Below are 21,963 nucleotides of genomic sequence, written 5' to 3' on the forward strand. Positions count from 1 at the left end.
TTTGAAAATGAGACCAAGCATTCTATTCGCTTTTTTGACAACCGCTGAACAATGTTCAGAAAACTTAAGTCGCTCGTCAATGAGAATTCCCAAATCGGTGACTCTAATTGCATCCGGGATAGTGACACCATTCAACTCGTAAGAGAACCGTGGGTTGTACACAACCAACCTGCACCATGAGTGGAAAAAGTTTAAAAGCCCCTAATTTAAGGAATAATACATTGTTTTGCAGACATAATAAGCTGTTGTGGGTGTTTTGAGAAGGCTTTTATTTTCTACACTAGTGATTGGGAAAATACTTTTAGCCACGGAAAGGAAATATTGGTGTCTCCATTTATAGCTGCAGAAACTACTAAAGAAGGGGTATTTACAGGCTATTCAGAAATATCTATTATTGAACCATCATCTCATCCCCCACCCAAACTATCTTATATATCAAGTATTTTGTAAATCCCATCTGTAAGATGAAAAGCAAAATGCTGACTGCTCAAAGGCAATACTTACTTTTGTAATGGGTGCACATAATATTACGTAAACTACTGTTCTACAAACTCCCACTGGAAATTTACCTTCAAACAGAAGTTCTATCAAAAGAAGCAGACTCTTATTGAAACAATGCCATATGTAACGATTTCAGTCTACTAGCATCTGCATACAAAGAAAAAAATAGCCTCATGGCCTAATCATCTAGCCATAAATTCCAGACAATCAGCTAATCACTGAACAAAAAGACATTCCAATTGCTGCAGTCTTGTATTCTGGGAAATTTGATGGCTAGTGATAGGAAGTGTGTGAACATTTGTGCGGAAAAAACACACAAACACTCATATTAACGTGATAAATGTGTTTCAGAGTGAGAAAAAATTCCAGAAACCTGAAAAGGATGAATTTTCTAAAACGTAGGAGGATGCTTAAAATGACAACAAAAGAGGGGATGCCTGGTAACCCTATGTCACAGCAAGTACCATTTTGGCAGATCATAATATTGCTAATGCAGTCTACCAACGATGCAGCAGTGCTTTTGTGTGTTAATTTAATTGAAACTGTTCTTTATAGGTAATTGATTTAGCTCAGCATTTTTTTTTACTAATTCTACAATTGCGCCGTGGACCATTGAGGGGGCAACCCCAATTGGGAATTGCTGTTCTATACAACTACTTGTTAAAAGTGGCAAGCATGTTCTGAATTACGGATGTGAATGCCACATTGAAAAAAAGAATGTTCAACCACAACAGCCTAATAACTTAGAAAAATGTTGCATTAGTTGATTTTTGTATTATCAACTTGTACTTTTTGTCTATAGTAGATAATATAGCAAGTGCAAATAGCTTTAAATATTATGAAACTCTTTTATTATGCATCACATTTAGATGTCGTTCATGTATTGTCACAAACAACACTAGTACAACGTTTGTCAACCCATGAACCAGTAAATTGTCTGAAAAAGTATGACAGACCATTAAATTACACTTATGTGAGTCTAATCTTTTGTTTGAACCCTATGAATATCAAATATTTGAGATGAAAATTATTTAAATTATGAACAAATTTTCATGTCTGCCTGAAAACCACATCTGGTCCACAGACCATAAGGTAAGAAAGGCTTTACTAGTACGAAACAAGATTTCAATTAGCATAGCAGTACTCAGCTTCATTTATTCCAACCAGCCACAAACCATAGAACAGTAAAATTTACAGAAGTTTAAATTACCTGGTCTAAAAAGAAGCACTTTCTGTGCAACAAGAATTTACATAATTTTGAAATAAATAGTGAAGCAGTCTGTACAGCTGAGATGGGTCTGAGTGTAAAGTGGTTCTTGAACCAAATTTTTTAAATCTATACGCTGAAGTTATAGATTCATTTTATCGGTGCACTTTTTAATGATGAGCATGTCACCGATCCAGATGTGGTCATCATGGGATTACCTTGCCATTCAGCGATGCACTTTTGTGATGTCCGCAAATCAGCCTATGAAAATAAAAAATACCTCTCAGACTTCTGATAATATAATTGGGAGAAGACAAGATACATATCCCCAATCATCTCACTTTACAAAATGTAATAAGACAGTGATGTTCTTCCAAATAAGCATTAAATTCAAGCTGTAACTATAACTTGTTTAACATAATTTGCAAACAAATTTTATGCACCTGTAAACTTTCCCATACTTTCTTCTTTGGATTTAGCTGTTCATCAGGTTTGGATATTTCGTACCCTTCTATGAAAACTTTATCTCCAGCTTTGCTTCCTTTAGGTGGGTTGAGTGGTTCCACTCGTCGTGGCTCATCTCTAAAAAAAAGAATTTATGTAAACTATACATATGTTTAAACATTAGATGGTATTTAACCTTCTCTTCATGGTGAATCATATGCTTAGGTTTTACTCACAATATCTTTTGCTTTCATACAAAAATACCTAGTATTATTTTAATTATTTTGTAAAAATTCACCTTTTATCTTTATAATTTTTCTACTATTATATTCTCCACTCTCAAAAGGTTGAACAATTTAGAACCTTTTCTTGATGCATGTTCAGTTTCAGCAAGAAGAAATTTTGAAATTAAAAACTACAACAATGTTATGAATGGTTAAAACAGTCATTGCTAAAAGCAAAAAGACTTACACTGAAGCACACAGCACCATTGCTTGTGACTCTACTCCTCTCATTTTTGCAGGCTTGAGGTTACAGAGAGCAACAACGAGCCTGTCCTGTAAATCTTCACGTGGAATCAGTTGCGCTAACCCACTTACAACCGTCCTTGGTCCCGAGGTATCTCCAAGGTCAATTTTGGACACATATAAACTATCTGCATCAGGGTGCTGTAATAAAAAGAATAGTTTAAAACTGTAGCTTTGCCTTACATGAAACTGAAAATAAAAATATAAAAACTCATAAAAATATTTTTTCAAGAAATGATGTCAACCATTTTAGTTTTGTCAACTATTTAATTTGTTTTTTTACTTGCTTTTTTTTCTTGATTAAATTAATTATTCATTGATAATTTTTGACAACTTTTTTCTGAAGGAAAAAAATAAATTTACACCACCTTCTTTAGTGGATTTTTGCATTTTTCCCTATTGCATACTGCTTTTCATTTCCTATTTATGTTCGGCAAAACATTGCAAGGGAATTTTTTTTTATTCGAAAAAAGTATGCTCTAATAAAATTTAGCTAACACCTAGATTTCATTTACCTTCAATGTCCAGCCTGATCTATGCAACACTTGAATCACTAAAGGTTCAAATATAAGAAAACTTATCAGTGCTCAAAAAATTTAATTTTTATAAGGTCCATGGGTCCAATAAGTCATTTAGTGAGATATCCTTTATGCACTGACATATAAAACAAAAAATATTTATCATCTTATGACCAAAGCAGGTTACACCACACTAAAGTTGAAGCACCATTTTTTGTGTTGTACACAGAATTACTTAGAGAAAAGTAATCTAGAATAATTCAATTTTTACAAAGGAGCATTTCAATAACTCTTAATATTATGTCATTGAATGAAATCTCAAAAAATTTACATTGGTTATTAGATAAAAATTTCTATGTCCCCCTCATAGTTTAGCTGAAATGATGCTGTAATGTATCACCCCGGTGGGTCTCACGTTACGTGTTTCCGATGTGTCGATAACCACCCCCCCCCCAGCTAATGCTAGGTCCTTCGCCCCTTTTTGTGATTATGTTCAATGTATGTGATTATTCATTGTAAAGAAACAACTGTTTTGAATTGCCTTGGTTTAATTAGCGGAGGGCCGCTGGTTACATATAATCCATTGTCTTGGTCTCACCCTCAATAGCCTTACCGATTTCGTGGGTAAAGTCTGGCCGGCTTCCTTCATGATTATCGAGCTGTTGCCAACCAAAAATACAGAATATCCGAAATAATTGTTATTGTGTCCGAATATGCAAATCAACAGATTGACATTATAGTTTTCCCGATGCGCCGGAGGAAACATGTTCTTTCAGTGCAGCGAGAACAAACCTGATCTCGGCTACTATAAATATGCCTGGATAAACCAGAAGCGTTGCATTTAATCTACTAACTTCGTTCAGCTCGTTGTACTCACTCCACTCGGTGGGGCTGACGGGTGAATAACCCCTACTAACAACTAATTGATGTTGTTGTTGTAATGTTACTAATGTTGTAAAAATGTGATCTCATAAGCTAGGCTACTCCGGCTGGTTTCCAATATAATCTTCTAGTCAAATAGTCATCATGTGTTCTAGTCAGTTGGAAAGTGGTTCCTTGAAAGGGTCAGATGATCCATGAAATGCTACATCAGCCTGCAGTTATGTACAACCTAGGTCTTCAATGTTGTGCAGATGATCATTAGCACGTTTCATCGATGGATGTGATTGAACGAATTCTGCCAATTGTGCATCTTCGGAAAGGTACTCCGTCTCCTATAGGTTCCTGAGGTGAACTTTCTTGAGTGGTCAACATCATCCGCCTCACTTGAAAACAGGACACTCCATTCTCGACATAGGACTTGTATTGGGTGAGACCTTTCTTGTAATTTTGCAAATCAAAGTGTAGTTATCGATTTCAGAACTAACATGTTTTTTTATTGAACTCTAACGTGTAACTTGTTTAAAGTATGTTGAAGCAATAAATGTCTTGATCTGGAATGTGCCTTGTTCACTAATTATTGCCTGTTGAATTAATTGGATCTTTGAATCACGGGACTGTAGCATATTTATATGCTACAGTTTCGTAGTATAATAAGTCAATTCTTCAATCATTGGTCTTAAGGGAAACTTTCAATCACAAAAATTTTTCAAGTCAGAAATGCATTGTAGGATATTTATATGCTTGAAAAATTTTTGTGATTGAAAGTTTCCCTTAAGACTAATGATTGAAGAATTGAAGACAAATATAAGAGTGGTTTTTGTCAAAAATAAAACTACATTTCAGAGATTTGTTTTTTACTTCAGAATTCATAGGAAAAATAAAAGAACTTTCTAAATTATTCCATTTACCTTCTGCACATCAATTATGTGTCCTACACGTATATCTAAGCGTCCTGGTGTTACCGCATCTTGAACAATAATATTTCCTTCTGTAAATATCAATATGAATAAAACTATTAGAGTTTGAATCAGTAATTTCAAAATTGAATATGCATGGGAAAAACAGAGTTGAAAATAAGCATAACAGCATGTAAAAACACTCATGCATTCTGAGCTAACAAAGAACTATACTATATAAATTTGACTCACTTTTTCCGGTGGGTGGGTAAGCATCTGCAGCCAACTTCTTCAGTTTAGGATCCTCAAATGTTTTCCGGATAGGATCTAATAAACGATTCAAGTATACTTCTACTGATGCCTTTAGGTCTCCAGGATGTAATTTCTGTTAATTTAAAAACTATGATTATAAAAAAATAGTAACAAAACAGAAAAAGTACTGTTTAAGATAACTCAAATAATTGAAATCAGTGAAAGGGTCAGAGAAAATCAGGGTTTATATATATATATATAAACTCACAAACTCTACATTAATAGTTTAGCTTGACTGTTTTGAAATGGTTTTCTTCTCTTCAATTTTTTCGCCTTTGGTCAAGCATGTCCAACATTTTTGGAAGATGTTCTGGAATCAGTCTTTTGACAATCTCCTTCAGAATAAGTGATGATGAACAAAATCATCAAACTCCTACAAATTGCTAATGTTGTTGCCCAATATTTGGCCCTACAACATGAAATTTATATTGCACAAATCGTGCTGCTCTGATCTCATTTAGACACATGGGCATTGCTCAATGAAATTGCAGATACAGAAAGGGCACATTCAGCAATTTTGTTCATCAACATGATTCTGAAGGTGGAGGAGGTTATTTTTAGAGAATTGTTGAAAGATGGGTTACAGGACATCTGCCGGGGAGGGGGGAAGACATGCTCGACCAATAACAAAAAAACATTTCAAAACAAAGCATACAAATCTAAACTTCAACAAATATAGTTTGTGTAGACACTGTTTGGAAAATCAATTTATTTACACACATTACAACATGGAAGAAACACGGTCTGGACACCATGATCGCTTCTTCTCCTCTTGATACTCTCTCGAACTCCCTCTTTTTGAGAATTGATCTCAGGCCCACCTACATTTACGGGGTTGATCAACGGCCCAGACCATTATATTTGTGAATAATAAAATCATTTTCTTTTTTTGACTGACCTTGGTGTATTACAAACCATGAATTAAACACGAATTTGTTTTCATACAAGAGATTCTGAACGATAAAATATGAAGAGATGGAGAGAAATGATTTGTTTAAGTTTCACAATTTTATCCGATACATAGAAATTCAATATAATGAAACTAATGATCTAATGAAATATTTTCAAAATGAATAATTAAAGTAGGCTCACTAAATTCTTGAAATCATCTTCTAAACACTGGTAGTCCTTGTACACAGTGCTACCTCCATTATTTTCATCCCTTTCCACCACATAATCTAATAAAAAAAAATCATTAAAATACAACATAGTTTATATCAGGTCAGCTTTATGGCTTTTTTCTTACCGAAGATTTACTACGATCTATGGTGCAAGTCACTGTTGTTTCACTTTCAATGCACTATCATAAAAAATCTACCAAAAAATTACTTTGTCTTTTATGAGATTATAGCCAATCTTTTAAGTACAGCTACAAATACAATATTTATGCTCCCATAAATTTTTATCATCAGGTTTTTCGAAGAAAAATTGCCAAAAAAAATGTCTCATGATTGACTGAAACAGGGGCTTATAATATACTTGTCTATTACAATTGACACACAGATTGCCAACCACTGTTTTAGAGTCTCTATTGATTTTGTCAAAACTTTACTGACCTTCATTGTGAAAAAGAGGCATAAGAACATGTTTAATGAATGCAAGAACTCCATTTTCTTCAAGATTTCCAGGTTCGCAGAAAGCTTTCTTGAGCTTTCTCTTGATTGCTGCTGGGGTATCCAATAGGTCTATCTTTGAATCTTCTAAAGAAGAACTCATTTTGCCTCCAGTAAGTCCGGGGACTATCACAAGAAAAAGAAAATATTAATATCACCTTTTTAAATAAATCAGTATTAAAAATCCAAAAGCAATGTTATAAATATGTTGAAGAAATCTATGATACAAATTAATTTGAATTTTTTCCCTTACCTATATATTCAAATAAAATTAATTAAACTGAACTTTTTTTTGATGAAATTAACAAAAAATGCAGTAACACAATCGCTTAAAAAATTTTTTTTCTTTCTTACATATTATTCACTCATTAGTGAGGAAAACTTTAGTTAGGAATTTACAGTTCAAAAATAGCATGTTCATTTAATAAAAAATATGCAATACCCATTGGATTCATAAGGTGGATTCTTTTTGTATACCCCAGTTGAGGAAGGTACTGAGAAAATAAAATACATAGAAATATTTAGATATATTGTGAATGCAAAGAAGTTTCTAATTAACATTAAATATATAACATATTTTTTATGCAATGTAAAAGTGAAGAAAATCTAACCTTTTCTGAAAATGTAAAGATTTTCCGTTGGTCAACACCGCCAAATTGTGCATCTACTTTAAGGTATTCTTCATCAAGAGCCTATAATTGAAATAAAAAGTTTGAAGATGGAAGTTTTTTGGCAAATTACAAAAAATAATTCACCTATACTTCTTGATTAAAAGATTTTTTTTTTGCTTCATTTTTTTTCAGCAGAATCAAATTCTAAATTGCGTGTAAGCACACATGTTATAAAATAATGGTTGCAGTCAGTAGAAACAAGCACAAAGATCCATATAAACACTAAATGAATTGAATAATGTGCAACGACAAGCTTTTTCAGAAGCGTACCTTCAAATCGTAAAAAATGGGTACTGGAGAAAAGGAAATGCCATGATAGGATCTTTGCGTTTGCTTCTACTGAACTGCGGCCATTATTTGACAACATATCATGCTTTTGACTGAGTAGAAAAATAATTCTGCAGTTTGTAAACATAAAATCTAGCCATCTACCATCCACACACACAAAACTGAAATCATAGACAAAGGAAATTTCTGAAAGAAATTATGAAATTTTATTTTTCTACTAATGAGTGTCATTATGCTTTTGACGAAATGAATTCATTCAGTGCACAATGCGACCAGCATCGTAAAGCTGTTGTGTATTTATTTAACATTGCTCATGATTTGAAGCCTATTGATGGTTTTTCATTCCACACATGCAATCTCTTCACAAATTTATCAAACCTTATTCATTACTTTATTATTATACTTCAAATCTTGTCGATAGACTACCAAGTGAAAATGAAGCCACGAATTACAAGAGCTTAAAAAAAACCATAGTCAAACCACTTCTCACAGAAGCAAAACACAGGATTAGTCTTTGTCATAATGAAACTTTTTGTCCAAAATTCCAAAAAATTGGTAAACAAATAAGGATTTATTGAAAAAATAAGTCAAAAAAATAGAATAGATACTGTTTTAAGAAGTTTTGGTAAAGAAAAATAATTTTTTGTTGATGTTCTCTCTCCTATGACTGCTATTGTCGTTCTTGTGTTAACCACAATATAAGAATGCCTATCAGTGGGGGTTTTCTTTGTATAATTGATGACGTATCTGTGATTCAAAAAGCTTATATCAGAAAAAAAGCTACAAAATTCAATCAAACATATTTCTAACATAGTACAAGCGTTAAAATTGTTCGGGAAAAAAATTCCACGTGGAACATGGTTATATTAACACAGAAACAATGCGACACTCAAGACACATAGAATAGGAGTCAGATTGAGCTTGACAAGCATCAGGTCGCCATGGCAACTTTAAATTTTTATTAGCTTCTAAAATTTTCCATAGGTAATTGCCAAATCAAGTTCTTCCAACATGAAAAGAATGTAATTAAGTCACTGAAAAGTCAAAAAAACATTACTTAGGACTTTTTCTGAGGAAAACTGATTTGCTCTAAAAAAAATTTATCTAATGTCCCTTTTTTTTATTGTTATTTGTCAAGCCTTGTGCTAGATATATTAGGTAGTGTATTAATTATGCTACACTATTTTATACACATTATTTCAATGACGCACTTCAAAAGACCAACAGCATACGTATAAATAACAACAATATTGTATAAATGAACAGATACAAACCTGCAAACCAGGATACATGAGACTGCTAAGGAAAGGATGTTCAACTTGCTTCACAACTTCAGCACCAGCTTTTTTCGCATCATGTTCAGTAACCATTGATGCTAATCGATAAACATCTAATGTGTATTCTCTGAAAATTATTGTAATGAATATTTTTATTCAGTAAGAATTATAATACATTCATTCAATGGGTGTTTCAGCAAACAATAAAAGTTTCAACTTCTATTTCTTTCATCTTTTGAATAGAAGCAACAATTAAAAAAAACAAGAATCCAGCTTTTTTTTGAAAAAATGAATTTTACTAGCAAAATTCTAATTTATTTATGAAGCAATCCTAGCTTCCAACCATGCACTCACTGAAGATAACTTGGTGCATCCCTTGGTTTCGGCGAAATTTCAAAATTTATAGAAAAAAACAAAAATTTCTTTGATGTGAAATTATATTTTACGAGATTTGTCCCGCATGTGACGCCAATACAACTGCAGTGCTACCATACAGGAGAGTCCAAACAAGGCAGATGTGTTCCTGACTTAATTTTTTCAATACGTTTGAAAGTATAGTATATTATATATGTTTCTATTTTGTTTCACCAAATGTGTCCATCATGTAGTCTAATTATATGTATGGTGCAGTCATCTATAATGTGAATGCCCATCTAAGCAATTTTAATACAGGAGTAAAATTTTATTCCCTTGCAATAGTATAAATAGTAAGCTTTTTATATATCATTCGATAGCTTTTCTGATATTATTTAGTCACGCCTAATATCCACATTTGACACAGTGAATTATTGAACTGCACATTGGAATTTAATAGAATGATCAAGCAATGAATGTCGTATTAATGAGTACCTGCTCAATTGGTAATTCGAGCCTTTTACGAACTTCAACTTCGCTAGAGGAACACCAATTGATGTCAACATGGCTTTGATGACTGCTTCATAATACTGTGTGCGTAATTCTAAAAGTTCCCAAGGAGCTTTCATGTTGTCCAAGTATGCATGGAGATCAGCAAATAAAATAGTTACCTGGACAGAGATATTTAAAAAATGGAAACACATCCTTAATAAACAAATATCCCTATGAATCCATCAACAAAATAGCAATAGTAATATGGAGTCATATACATTGCATTTACTCAAAATCTAATAAGCATTTATTTTTTTCCCCCACAAGATAAAATTTATTCAGGTTTCCATCATAATTGGTGACTAGAAATGTGACAAATATTCGGCTCTTTTCGTGAATATTTGGTTTGGCCAAATAATGCTCAGGTATTTGACTGAATATATGTGTACATCTAAACATGACAAACTAATTTTAAAAAATTATATTAATTGTAATGTTTTCTACAATTAAGGTAGAAAATAGTTTCCAAAACTTTTTGTTCCATCACCCTCGACTCAAGTGAACCCATAGGATCCTACGTTATACTCACTGCATCTATCACCCCCTTGGACCATTTCATTGCCCACCAGGGGGTGATATTGCCCATTTTGGGACGCACTGAGGTAGAAGTTAGCATGAATTACACAATTTCACTAACTGAAGGATGTACCAAGACAAGATACATAATAAGCTACTGAAGGAGGCAAAGAACATCTAAAGAGGAAAAATAATAAAATTTTATGATGTATTACTGGTTGAGAGTAAATACTGATTGACATTTTCTTAATTCGATGCAAAATTGGTAATAATTGTTGGAAAAGAAATTGGTTCTGTATATAATATTAAAATACATCATTAAATTTGATTGTCAGTATCATGTGGCAACAAAAATCTCTTTCATTACCAGTTTTTAATATTTATTTAAATAGTAAATTGCATAATTAAAATTCAATTTCAATCATTTCAAATAACCAATATTTTTATATTCAATCAAAAATATCAATTTTATTCATAATAGTAATGAAATTTAAGAAAATTGATATTCGGCCAAAACATTGAGTATTCGGTCAAATTACTATTCATCCCATCCCCTACTAATGACAAATGGTCACGGGGCCACAACCAGAAAATTTCTTTAGTAGAGGATCTATATGTTGCTCCACCAACCTGTATATTGCACATGCAATTAAAGACCAGAGATACAAGGGCTTTGCTGGAGGTGGGCGAGTGGTTTTCTGGTGTCATTGGTCAGAGATGGGGAAAAAATTATCTAAAATGAAGGTACAGTGGATCCTGCTAAAAAAACCAATGACCGGCAGAAGAATATACGGGAAACGTCTCGATGTAAAGGGGAAAAAAATCAGGGCTATAGTAATAAGACTTCTGAACAGATTAATTGTATAATTAAAAAATTAAATATAAGAAAATTGATTAAAAATCAGAAAAAGTTTACCTCGCAACCAGCTTTTAAAAAGTCAGCAATTTTAGACATGGGCACAAAGTATGCCACATGAGGTTTGCCAGTGGTAGCTGTTCCCCAGTAAAGGCTGAGATCTCTATCTTTGAGGATTTCTACCATCTTATCCTCGCCAAGAACTTCTTGTAAGTTTTGTTTAATGAGCTGCAGCTTCTTGTCCGGACACATGAAATCACCATTCATATGAACAGCCATTGCTGTATCACCTAATTCCTATAAGTTAAAAAAATATCAATATCCTCAGCTTTGTAACCCTAATAAATTAAAGAGAAATGTGAAAATTTAAAATAATAAACAAACATAAGAATCAATTATTAAACAAAAGGTGTAAAAAGGTATAAGCTAATAATCTCTTTTATTGGTCAGCTAAAGCATTCAAAATGACACAAAAGCTTTATAAAATGCCATTTCAATGATACGAGATGGCAATTTCATAGTGCATGTTATTTGCAAGAATCCAAATTTCAAGGAAAAAATTTGTTCAAGAAAGTACCTATTTCAATGGAATCTTTCAAGAATATCCAGACATTTTCCAATTCTCAAGAATAATAATAAAAATTTTGAAGAATTAAAAGGCTGTCAAAATCAGGCTGATGAATACAATATAATGAAAACTTGACATGCCCATAACTAAGCTGGGGCAACCGAATACCGAATCATGTCTCCCCCCGTTTTCTTCCCTGTTTGGCATAATCCCCCTTTCAAAGGGGACCCCAAAGAAAAAGTCTGCCCAGAGAATGCATGCTACAGCCCTGTTTGGTGAAGTTCTAAAAGCAAGAGATTTTAAAATTAAGAAAAGTGGTATGTTTTTTTCCTATATGATATTTGCTTTTTTTTTTTAATTTTATTTTTGATATATAGTTTCAGTTTAAAACAGACCTCACCAGAAAAGAATTGCATGTATGAAAGAAATGAGGTGCAATTTCACTTGAACACCCTGTATAAATACTACACTACGGATAAGAGGTGGGAGGGGAAGAATATCAAAAACAGATTATTCAGTCACCTGCTTCCCAAAAGACAAATAATTGAAGGAAAACCATCGCAGATAATCCATTTTGTGGGCACCAAGGTTAAATTAATTTTAACCTTAATTTTAATTAAACACCAATTAATTTTGCTAATTAAACTCGAAGCGTTCGAACTATCCTCATGCGATCATATGGAATGACGGCACAACAAAAAAAAGGACAAGATAGAGCTCTCAGCACATTACAACCTTCACCTCCAGAAAAAAAATCTATTTTTTCTTTTCTTTTTCTTTAAGTTATCTTATCTTGAAAAGTGACCTAACAGCGAAATCGCGTGGTATCTATCCATCTCTTTTCGTAAGATGAAACTGGGCATGGAAAAGAAAAAACTAAAACGTATGCACACCCCCCCCCCCCCTCCGCGCCCCGGTCTTTGATTATGTAAATACGACGAATAAAACGATTTCCAACGGATTAGATTAATTGCGTAATCCGTTATCAACCGATTCCGTATATTTGACGAATTTTCATCCTAAAAGTTTTGCTTAACGAACCAGCGATGGTAGCACGGACCGGACCGGACGCACTGGTGTACTCCAATCTGAGCAAAACTCTTTGTATAATATTAAAAAAAAACCGAAGCGATCGTGTCCATTAAAGTCGGATTAATCGTTGAGAAATTACGCATTCCTCCGGAAATGCAAAAACTGGATAGATGGTGTCAGTTCCGAAAGAATCCCAGAAGCGGGGGGAACCTCAACAAGATAATTTCCGGTGGACCAAGAGGCCACAATTTTCCAGGACCTTTCTCATAGGTGGATTTAACGGCGGGCGCACCCAGGGCCCCAACTTCTGAAGGGCCCCGAAAAAACCAAACTTTACACTTTTTTCTAATTCAAGAGCCTAATATTTTCTCTTGCGCCCTAGGCCTCAACCGACTTTAATCCGCCACTGACCTTTCTATAGTAAACTTATAGTATAAAACAGGAAAAATGAAATTCATTTCGGGCCCTGGATGAAGCCCCGTCAGCCTTCCCCCATGTGCAGACCATGGCCTGGTCTGAAGATAATTATTTCATAATTGAAATATTGACTTTGCTCACTGCAAAAGACAACCCTATAGTTAGAAAGTAATAAAGTGTCAGTCTCAAACGCTAACAATTTTTAATGGCTTTTCAACAGACCCCGCTTCGCATAGCTATGCGGCTTCCCCTCTACACACCTATGGTACATACACATCGAATGCGAACTCACTACTCTCAAAGTAAAAAATTAAAACCTTTTTGAGAATTTTCGAAAAAATAATTCAATCCCACTGTCACAAAAAGAATGAAGTTTGTATTTGAATTCAGACCGGGATAATATCATTATCCATATTTTATTCATTTCGAAACTTGAAAGAACAAAATGAAAGACAATAACAAAAACCTTTCAAGTGGAATAAAGAAAGCAAAAAAAAACCCTCGTTGTCAGCGAAAACAGTCACGGAAATTCTGAGGAGCAGTTTCGACGCGGAATCAGACCTGGGAAAATGTTTGAATAAGGCCTTGAAATGAACACATTTAATAATGAAGATGCTCTTTCTATCTCGCATCCTCTGAATGACAATTAACGGGGAAAGCCACATTTCACTGACTGGGAATCTGAAACAAAGAAAAAAACTAGCTTACAAGGCCGTCTAGAATCTAATTCGCGTCATCGCAGAATTGGACTATTAGAAGTTACAGCGCCAGAATAAATGTTCAAACCAGACAATCCGGCTCCCATTTTTTAGATCAAACCCACAATCCATGAATTCAATTGGGGCATTGGTGACACGCCTCTTCTTTGAAACACGTGGCGGCGGCGACGGCAAGTAGTGTATCAGCCGGAATTTTTTTATTATTATTGGAATTTTTATTTTCTTTAGCTTAAAATCTTCGTCAATTTATTAAGTGAGAGCGATTAAAATTATGGATGTAAACTGCGGGGGTTATAAAAAGCCAAGCCATCGAATGATCGAACTTGTAATGACCTATAGAAAATTTCTCAATAGCTCTTTTTCGGTCTACTTCGCATTCCTAAGGTACGGTAGGATAGGTAGGCAATTATCACATCAAGCAATTAAGATGAACTGGAAACTTTGTTTCTTTGCATATTATTGCCTAAGACTAAAATGATGAATCACGATTTTTACTGCAACATGTCGATGTTTCATATCAATAGGCCTCTATCAGATTAGTAATCAATTTGGAAGCAAAAAACTATGAAAAGTCACGATCATGTCAAACATTGTAGTTATTTCATAGAATAAAAACGATAAAATGATCTAAAATCGGCAGACTAAAATGAAAGCTTCCATAAACTCTAACTCTACCAGTGTTTCTACGTATAATATATATGCAATGGATGGATATTGAACAATGATTGACAATCATGCAAGGAATCATGTTTTCACTGTATGAAATACAAAATTTTCTTGAATGTCCTCCTGTGAAAAATAACAACTTAATCAAAGTACTGAAAAATGTGTGGTTATGTCCGAAAATGTTGCATTTCGTTGATGTTATATATAAATGTGAGATTCACATAAACATTATTTTTTTCGGAAATCGACCGACACTGATGCACATGGACGTTATATCAGGGCCGTAACTATGGAGGAGCAGGCGGGTCTGGTATGTATCCCAGGCGTTGGATCAGTGGGGGGCGCAAATTCCGCCCTTTAACCACCTCTTTATCATTACAAGAGGGCGCTAAAATGTCTGCTTGCCCCGGCTGATAAAGCATCTAGTTGCGGCCCTGGTTTTCATCTTGAAAATAGCCCATACGTCAATGAAAGAAAATTTGCTTTTCTGAAATTATCATCGGATTTAGAACATCAAGTTCGAAGCAACCAACAAATACAAAATACAACTTCAATTACAACTTTAGCATTATTCTGAAGCTTAACTTACTTATATTACACTTAAGGCTTTTCCCCTGATTTTTAGTAAACTAACTCACTCAGAGGAATTATAAAATAAAGCACCACGAGATGTTTGTTTCGAGCTATTTTATATTTACAGAGGATGAAATGCTTTTTATGGAAATTCATAAAACAATCTCTGACAGACAGCAAAAAAATCAAGACAGGATTTGAAAGAAAATAAAATAAAACGCGGACAAAGATTTATTTCTGCTTGCCCGAGCATGAGTAATGCACGACGCACTCACAGACAGAACGTGATGGAGAAAACTGGCTGTGGTTAGCATTCTTTTGTTTGAGCAGCTGAGAAAACGGGTCGATCTGTGGCTTACGCAATCCAATCATCACATTACGACCAGAGAACACCTGGATTTTTTTTCTTTTCTCAAATCGGAACAATTACATTTTTGGGTAATTAGTTTCGATTTATACCGAGGAAACGTAGAATTTAGCAAAAGTGACTTTTCTTTTTTCCTTCTTTGGCGAATTCGATTCTGCCAAAAAAGAACACTCAGAAGCGGGGTGTTTCCCCTATCAAAATCTCAACCGATTATAAAATGAAAAAATTTAGATGGCTAAAAAGCAAGGATGACAACTCGGAAGTATCTTATGTGTACCCAAAATGTACCACATGTATCAAAATCATGGCGACCTCCCATAATCCTTATGGTGACCTGATCCTTAGACTGACCTGGTTATATATTTTATTTTCCCCCACCTTTTTTTTTCTCATTTTTTACGCTATAATTTTGTTACAAAATAAGTGCAGGAGGCTCTGACCTGGGAGCCTATAGAATAACACTGTTCTAATTTAATCATAATATTGTATGATTGAGTAGTTCATAGTCAAGAACTTGCATAGATCTAGAATTGTCATCACAGGCTACAACATCATGCAAAAAAGTTTTAACACCTTTTTTCCCCTACCTCTGAAAACGCCCAAGGCCATTCAGCAGAAAATTATATCTTCATGAAGCCAGACCTTTTTTCTTATTGGAGTCCCATTAATTAGCATATAGTCTTCCTAATTACTCCACTGTTTTCCACTATTGATAAAACTACTATAATACTTTTTCATGGACTCTGGAAGCTAAAACGGCGAGGAGGGCAGAAATTCAGCACTGAGCAATTCTTGGAATCACTTTAACATATTTTAATAGTCAAGGCTGCAACTAAGCCCTTGGTCAGGCGGGGCAAGCACGCATTTTGATGCCTTCTTGCAAAGCCGTAGCGAGGGTGGGTGGACTTGAGGATCTGGTCCCTACAAAATGTCAGAAAATGACCGAAAAAAGGCAAAAAGATGGTCAAATCTATTGTTATATCACTTTGATTCCCCCCCCCCCCGAAATTTCTGGTTACGGGCCTGCCTCCTTGTAACTTTGGAGAAGAATCAGGATGAAAGTTGCGCCCATTCTGGTCCGTCGCCCGGGTACCAGACTCTTTTCCCTTCCCCCCGTTGCGGCAGTAAATACAGTTCTTATCCAAATCCTTGAAGTCGAAACAAGGTATGATACAAATCTATCTCAAAATTGCATGGACTTGTGAATCAATAAGCAAAAGTACCCATATTTTTCTGATCAAAATTTTATATATTTAGTCTAGAAACATCTTTCTTTCTCTCGTAGCAATTCCAAAGCATTTTTCATAATCCCCTGTGTTCAAGAGAGATGGGGTTATCCTATGTATAGCTGAAAATAAAGAACCTTTTCACTGAGTATTCATGGGCTATTTTTGGTGCCAGAACTGGTTCTTCCTTTGTGATTTTATATTACTGTACAATATATGATTACTTATAGTATTTCTCTCTGTATACCAGCTCAATATGATTTAGTGCCAGTCATTTTTACTGCTCGCTCAAACAATACATGGGATAATGTACACAAACACAGCCCCACATAAGAGGCTGGCAAAAATGAATCTTAGTATTTTGTTTCTCAACATAATAAATTTACTACAGTGGAAAATCGTGGCTTGGTGGAGGATGCAGCCCCAGAGTTCCTCTAAGTTTGATTTATTTCACTAATCATGAAAAAAGAAAGAAAAATAATTCTTTGTACTTCAATAAACTGGAACACTGGATAAAAAAAAAACTTTGGAGGGAGTGTCTTTTTCAATATAAATGCAGAACAGCACCTACCATGCACAGAAACAAAATAATTATTTACACGTGTATGTTTAAAATATGTGCAGACTGAAAGGGGATTTAAGATATAATTGTGATAATAACTAAGAGACAAATAATAGATAAGGGGTCATTCAAGTATTACGTCAGCATCAAGAGGGGGGTTTCGGATTTGCTGACTTCTGATGACGAGGGGGGAGGGGGGTTTGAAGGTTGCTTACGTCATCAACCACCCTTTTTGAAGATATGAAATATTCTAAGCTGCTGACAAAATTTTGCTGACCAGGGGTGGGGGGGACTTTTTAAAGGGCTTTTTGGCATGCAATAAACACAAATCAATCAAAAAAAAACATTTTTTATGGTTTGTTTTGGCTTGGGTTTGAAGAGGATAGCATCCTTGTGGTCTCTTGGGATACTATAGGGCAGAAATCTTCAACCCGTTGCTCCCAAGCATCATGGTGCTTCCTGCAGTGAGAGAGTGCTCGATGCTTGCATATAATTTTGTGCTCGCAAGCATCTGATCAATGTTTTCCAATTAAACACCTTAAAGGAATTGCATTTAAGGGTTAAAATCATCGTCATTTCATGCATTCGTATGTTAAACTTGCCGTAAGAGTACTCTTCTCTCCATGATAGGTACAGGCACAGTGCTCACGACTGGAAAAAAGATTGAAGACCATTACTCTAGGGTAGAGTCAACATTCATAACAGGCCGCGAGAGATTGGCCGCATTCTTTTTCTCCATTAATTTTCCATTAGTCATGTGTTTGACCAGGCTGCAGGCTTTCAAAGATTGAGAATTACTGCTCTAGGGAGGGGCTATAAATTGAAATAGAGTGAAATGGGGAACCCTTCCTCAATGGTCAGTGATGAAGATAGCTGATAAAAAAATGACACATTTAAGTAAAACATAATGAGAAAAAACAAACTGTCCTTGGCCCTATACTTTTATTACTTTTTAATGATAAACTCGATGAATTTAATAAGTAGGAAGAACCACATTTCCTAGTTGGGGTGGGAGGGCAAGCCCATCATAGTGACGGGCTCGCATCGCAAGGACTTGGGTTAAAATCCCACCTTCACCACAGTGGTGGTCGGCTGTAGTTAGTTTTCTGCGGTTCCCAACTTTGAGGCATGAATGCAAGCCGACTCCCTGTTAAAAAGTCTCGATACAGAGAGCAACGGGCTTACACCATTACAATTATTCATTCATTACATTTCACTCACTCTGAATTGTAAAAGAAATTCATAGTTTCAAAAACTGATGGCAGATGATAGCACTACACATAACAAACATTACACAGAAACAAACTTCACAGAAGGTTCACTATATGTACACACACATTCCAATGTGTACCAATTCATTAGAAGTTCCACAGAGGAATATAGACGAGGTGCATGTCTGTGTGGTGGCCAAGTAGTTATAATAATGGACTCGGATAGTGAGGGCCTAGGTTCGAACCCCACCAGTGCCACAATGGTGGTCGGTCGAAATTGGTTTTCTGTGGTTCCCAACTTTGAGGCATGAATACGAGCCGATCTCCCCGTTAAAAATTCTCACCACAGAGAGCAACAGGCCTCCAAACGGTACAAATATTCAATCATTACACTTCACTTCTGAAATATAGATAGCAGCACTGAAAAATCATTACACACAACACACTATGTATATATACATAGGCGTACGCAGAATTTTCTCAGGAGGGGATTTAAGTTTTTTTCTGCAAAATAACACTATAATGTGTCAGCTTGGGGGGGGGGGGGAGTTAGAACCTCAAACTCCCCCCTATGCATACGTCAATGTGTATATATACATTCAGACTGGTTGGTACACACATTCAGACTACTACTCGGATGAATGCAGATGTCGAGGAGGTATGATCGAAGTGTTCAAAATTTTCAATGGGATGGACCATGAACTTTTAGTACACCGCCAATCGACTGCTTTTACAAGGGGACACCAGTATATATTGGTGAGGGACAATGCAAGGCTATGGTGTCGCAGGGAATTTTTCTCTAATAGGGAAGATAATAAATGGAACAGCTTACCCCCGGAGGTAGTAAATTGTGTGTCACAAATGTGTCACAATTGACACATTTAAAAAGAAATACCATAAACATGTTGGGGTAAATCGAGAAGCTATCCATTCTTAGAATAATACAAATACAACGAATACAAATACAAATACGCCACAACAGGCAAATTGCCCAACGAGGTGGCTGACTTAAGAACATCATGGATCCCAGAGCAATTTTTTTTGGAGGCCCTACCTACTACTGCCACACCACACATGCACCCCGCCCACCCCCCGCGGAACCCCCAACGAATCGGTACATGCGGGAATGTGCTTGTACGTGTAGTACAACCTGACGTAAAGTTTTTTTGTTTCTGTGTAATGCTTGTTATGTGTAGTGCTGCCATCTGCCACCAGTTTTTTTTTCTAACTATGAGTGAAGTGTTATGATTGAATGCTTTATCGTTGTAGGACTGTTGCTCTCTGTCGCGAGACTTTTTAACAGGGAGATCGGCCCGCATTCGCGCCTTGAAGTTGGGAACCACAGAAAACCAACTTCAGCCGACCACCACTGTGGGGTTTGAACCCGGATCCTCGCATCACGAGTCCGTCACTATAACCACCACAGCGGCCAATAAGACAACCATAAGTATTCTTTATGGCCGTTGTATAATATTTTATCGTGCGTATATATTGTTTATAATTTGTGTTAATTGCATTTTTAATAGGGTTGCTGTATTTTTGAAATATATGACATCCATATTTTTATGGGCATCTTTTTATCAGCTGCCTCGTTGGGCGTTTTGCCTGTTGTGGCGTTGTATTTGCACTAACCAGGCATGCACCTTGTCCATATTCCTCTGCGGAACTTCTAATGAATTAATACATGTTGGAGTGTCTGTGCACTTTCCATAGTTTGTTTATGTGTAGTGCTACCATCTGCCATAAATTTTTCTAACTATGCATGAAGTGTTATGATTGAATAGTATACCGTTGTAGGCCTGTTGCTCTCTGCAGCGAGACGTTTTTATGGGGAGATCGGCTCACATTTGTGCTTCGCACACACGCACATTCACACTTCTGGCATGACTCATTAAATTGCCCATTATGATAGACTGGAGCTGTGGCCGGTTTGAAAGAATGCATGTGGGCAAATGGGTGGGAGAGCTTGGTGAAAAAAAAAAACATTAAGAATCAAGAAACATATATTATTTCCCGTTTAACATAAAATTCGCAAACCAAAACAAAAATTCATAAACAACTTTTTTTTCTTTCACCTACCCCAACACAGAATTTTTTAATTTAAAATAAGCAATGGTTTTCTCAGAATCGAAATATTCGGCTAGGAGTACGTAATTGTATATATTCAAGCATGATAATTTAGTCACTAATAAAAGCATAGTACCTGTAAACACGGGAATAAACAATAGCTGTTCCTAAACAAATCACGGAAAATCTAAAGTTCTCTCTTTTTTTTTTTTTAATTAAAATCTAAATTGTTGGGGATTTTTTTCCGGGACCCGTCAACACTACTAGGAATAACATACACACGCGTATTGTGTAAGAAGAAACGACGAGGATCTACTACTGCGAAGTTGATTTATGAAAAGCTTTTTGAGAGCTATCAAGTACGGTCTGCTCTATGAAAATTGACAGCGATATGCGCATAAATGTTTGGATTTGACCACGTACCTCGGAATCAAAACACCTGCCCTGACACTTGTAGAGGAAAAGAAAAGACTGCGAAAACGTTTACAAGAAATATCCCCAATAAAAACGTGCCCACAGATGACGTAACGCCTACTACGTAAACTGTGGAAAAATGTGACGTGGGCAGACTCGGACGGCTTTGACCGACAACGTGGCACTGTATTTCAGCGGATATTTTCCTGATCGAGAGCCCTGTATAATTATTATTGTATATTTTCCTGATCACATGTATGGAATGACTAAACTAACCATATTTCATCGAGAGAAATACGGGAAATTGGGATTCAAAATACAGGACGCTGCCAATTATTGCCAAAAATTACGCTAAAACCGAACAAACTTGCCAAATATTGCTGAAGTTAGGACAAAATCACAATGGCGGGAAATGAAGCATCACTGCAAATTGCAGTGGATTAAAATGAATTTCTCAAAAAGAAACCGTTCGAGACATATGTGCGAGATTAATATTCTCATTTATAGTTGAACCTATACTTTTCTTTTTGAACCTGCTAAGAACCCTGTATAATTTGAATTCTTTTTAATCAGAACTGACTGCGATTCGATACTCTAGACTCATTGAGAAGAAATATAAGCTAATAATATATAATATAAACTTTTTATTTCTTTAAAAGTCTGAACTACTTTTGAATCTCCCCCCCCCCCCCCCCGGGGAATCAGGGCGTATGGGGAAGAAGCCTTA

General features: G+C 35.4%; 1 protein-coding gene across 3 annotated transcripts; it reads right to left on the bottom strand.

Annotated features, from left to right (window-relative positions):
* Positions 1-1,630: 1,630 nt before the first annotated feature.
* Positions 1,631-21,391, bottom strand: TyrRS (Tyrosyl-tRNA synthetase). 3 transcript variants are annotated; one of them, XM_089243927.1, is made up of 13 exons: positions 20,959-21,391; positions 11,475-11,711; positions 9,986-10,161; positions 9,134-9,263; positions 7,512-7,592; positions 7,343-7,394; positions 6,844-7,026; positions 6,380-6,465; positions 5,228-5,360; positions 4,988-5,067; positions 2,624-2,820; positions 2,152-2,290; positions 1,631-1,969 (listed from the first exon to the last, which is right to left on the bottom strand). In XM_089243927.1, the coding sequence occupies exons 2-13, from the start codon at positions 11,691-11,693 to the stop codon at positions 1,859-1,861; spliced, it is 1,587 nt and encodes a 528-aa protein (XP_089100053.1). In that variant the 5' UTR covers positions 11,694-11,711; positions 20,959-21,391; the 3' UTR covers positions 1,631-1,858. The 3 variants fall into 3 exon arrangements, with proteins under 3 accessions (XP_089100053.1, XP_089100052.1, XP_089100050.1); XM_089243926.1 differs by having other exon boundaries at positions 21,246-21,384; XM_089243924.1 differs by lacking the exon at positions 20,959-21,391 and adding an exon at positions 12,505-12,747.
* Between the last annotated feature and the right edge of the window lie 572 nt (positions 21,392-21,963).

Source organism: Pholcus phalangioides, unplaced genomic scaffold (assembly GCF_987345545.1).
Source record: "Pholcus phalangioides strain wild (caught in Gottingen) unplaced genomic scaffold, Ppha-v1.0 ptg000015l_1, whole genome shotgun sequence".
Taxonomy (NCBI): domain Eukaryota; kingdom Metazoa; phylum Arthropoda; class Arachnida; order Araneae; family Pholcidae; genus Pholcus; species Pholcus phalangioides.

Excerpts from the sequence above, each read along its gene's own strand:
- TyrRS (XM_089243924.1), bottom strand. The coding sequence starts at position 12,555 with ATGGATTATCTGCGATGGTTTTCCTTCAATTATTTGTCTTTTGGGAAG. Across the intron at positions 6,466-6,843 it reads GCCTCTTTTTCACAATGAAG|ATTATGTGGTGGAAAGGGAT; the intron begins GTCAGTAAAGTT and ends TTTTTTTATTAG. Across the intron at positions 2,291-2,623 it reads ATGGTGCTGTGTGCTTCAGT|AGATGAGCCACGACGAGTGG; the intron begins GTAAGTCTTTTT and ends TCTTTTTTTTAG.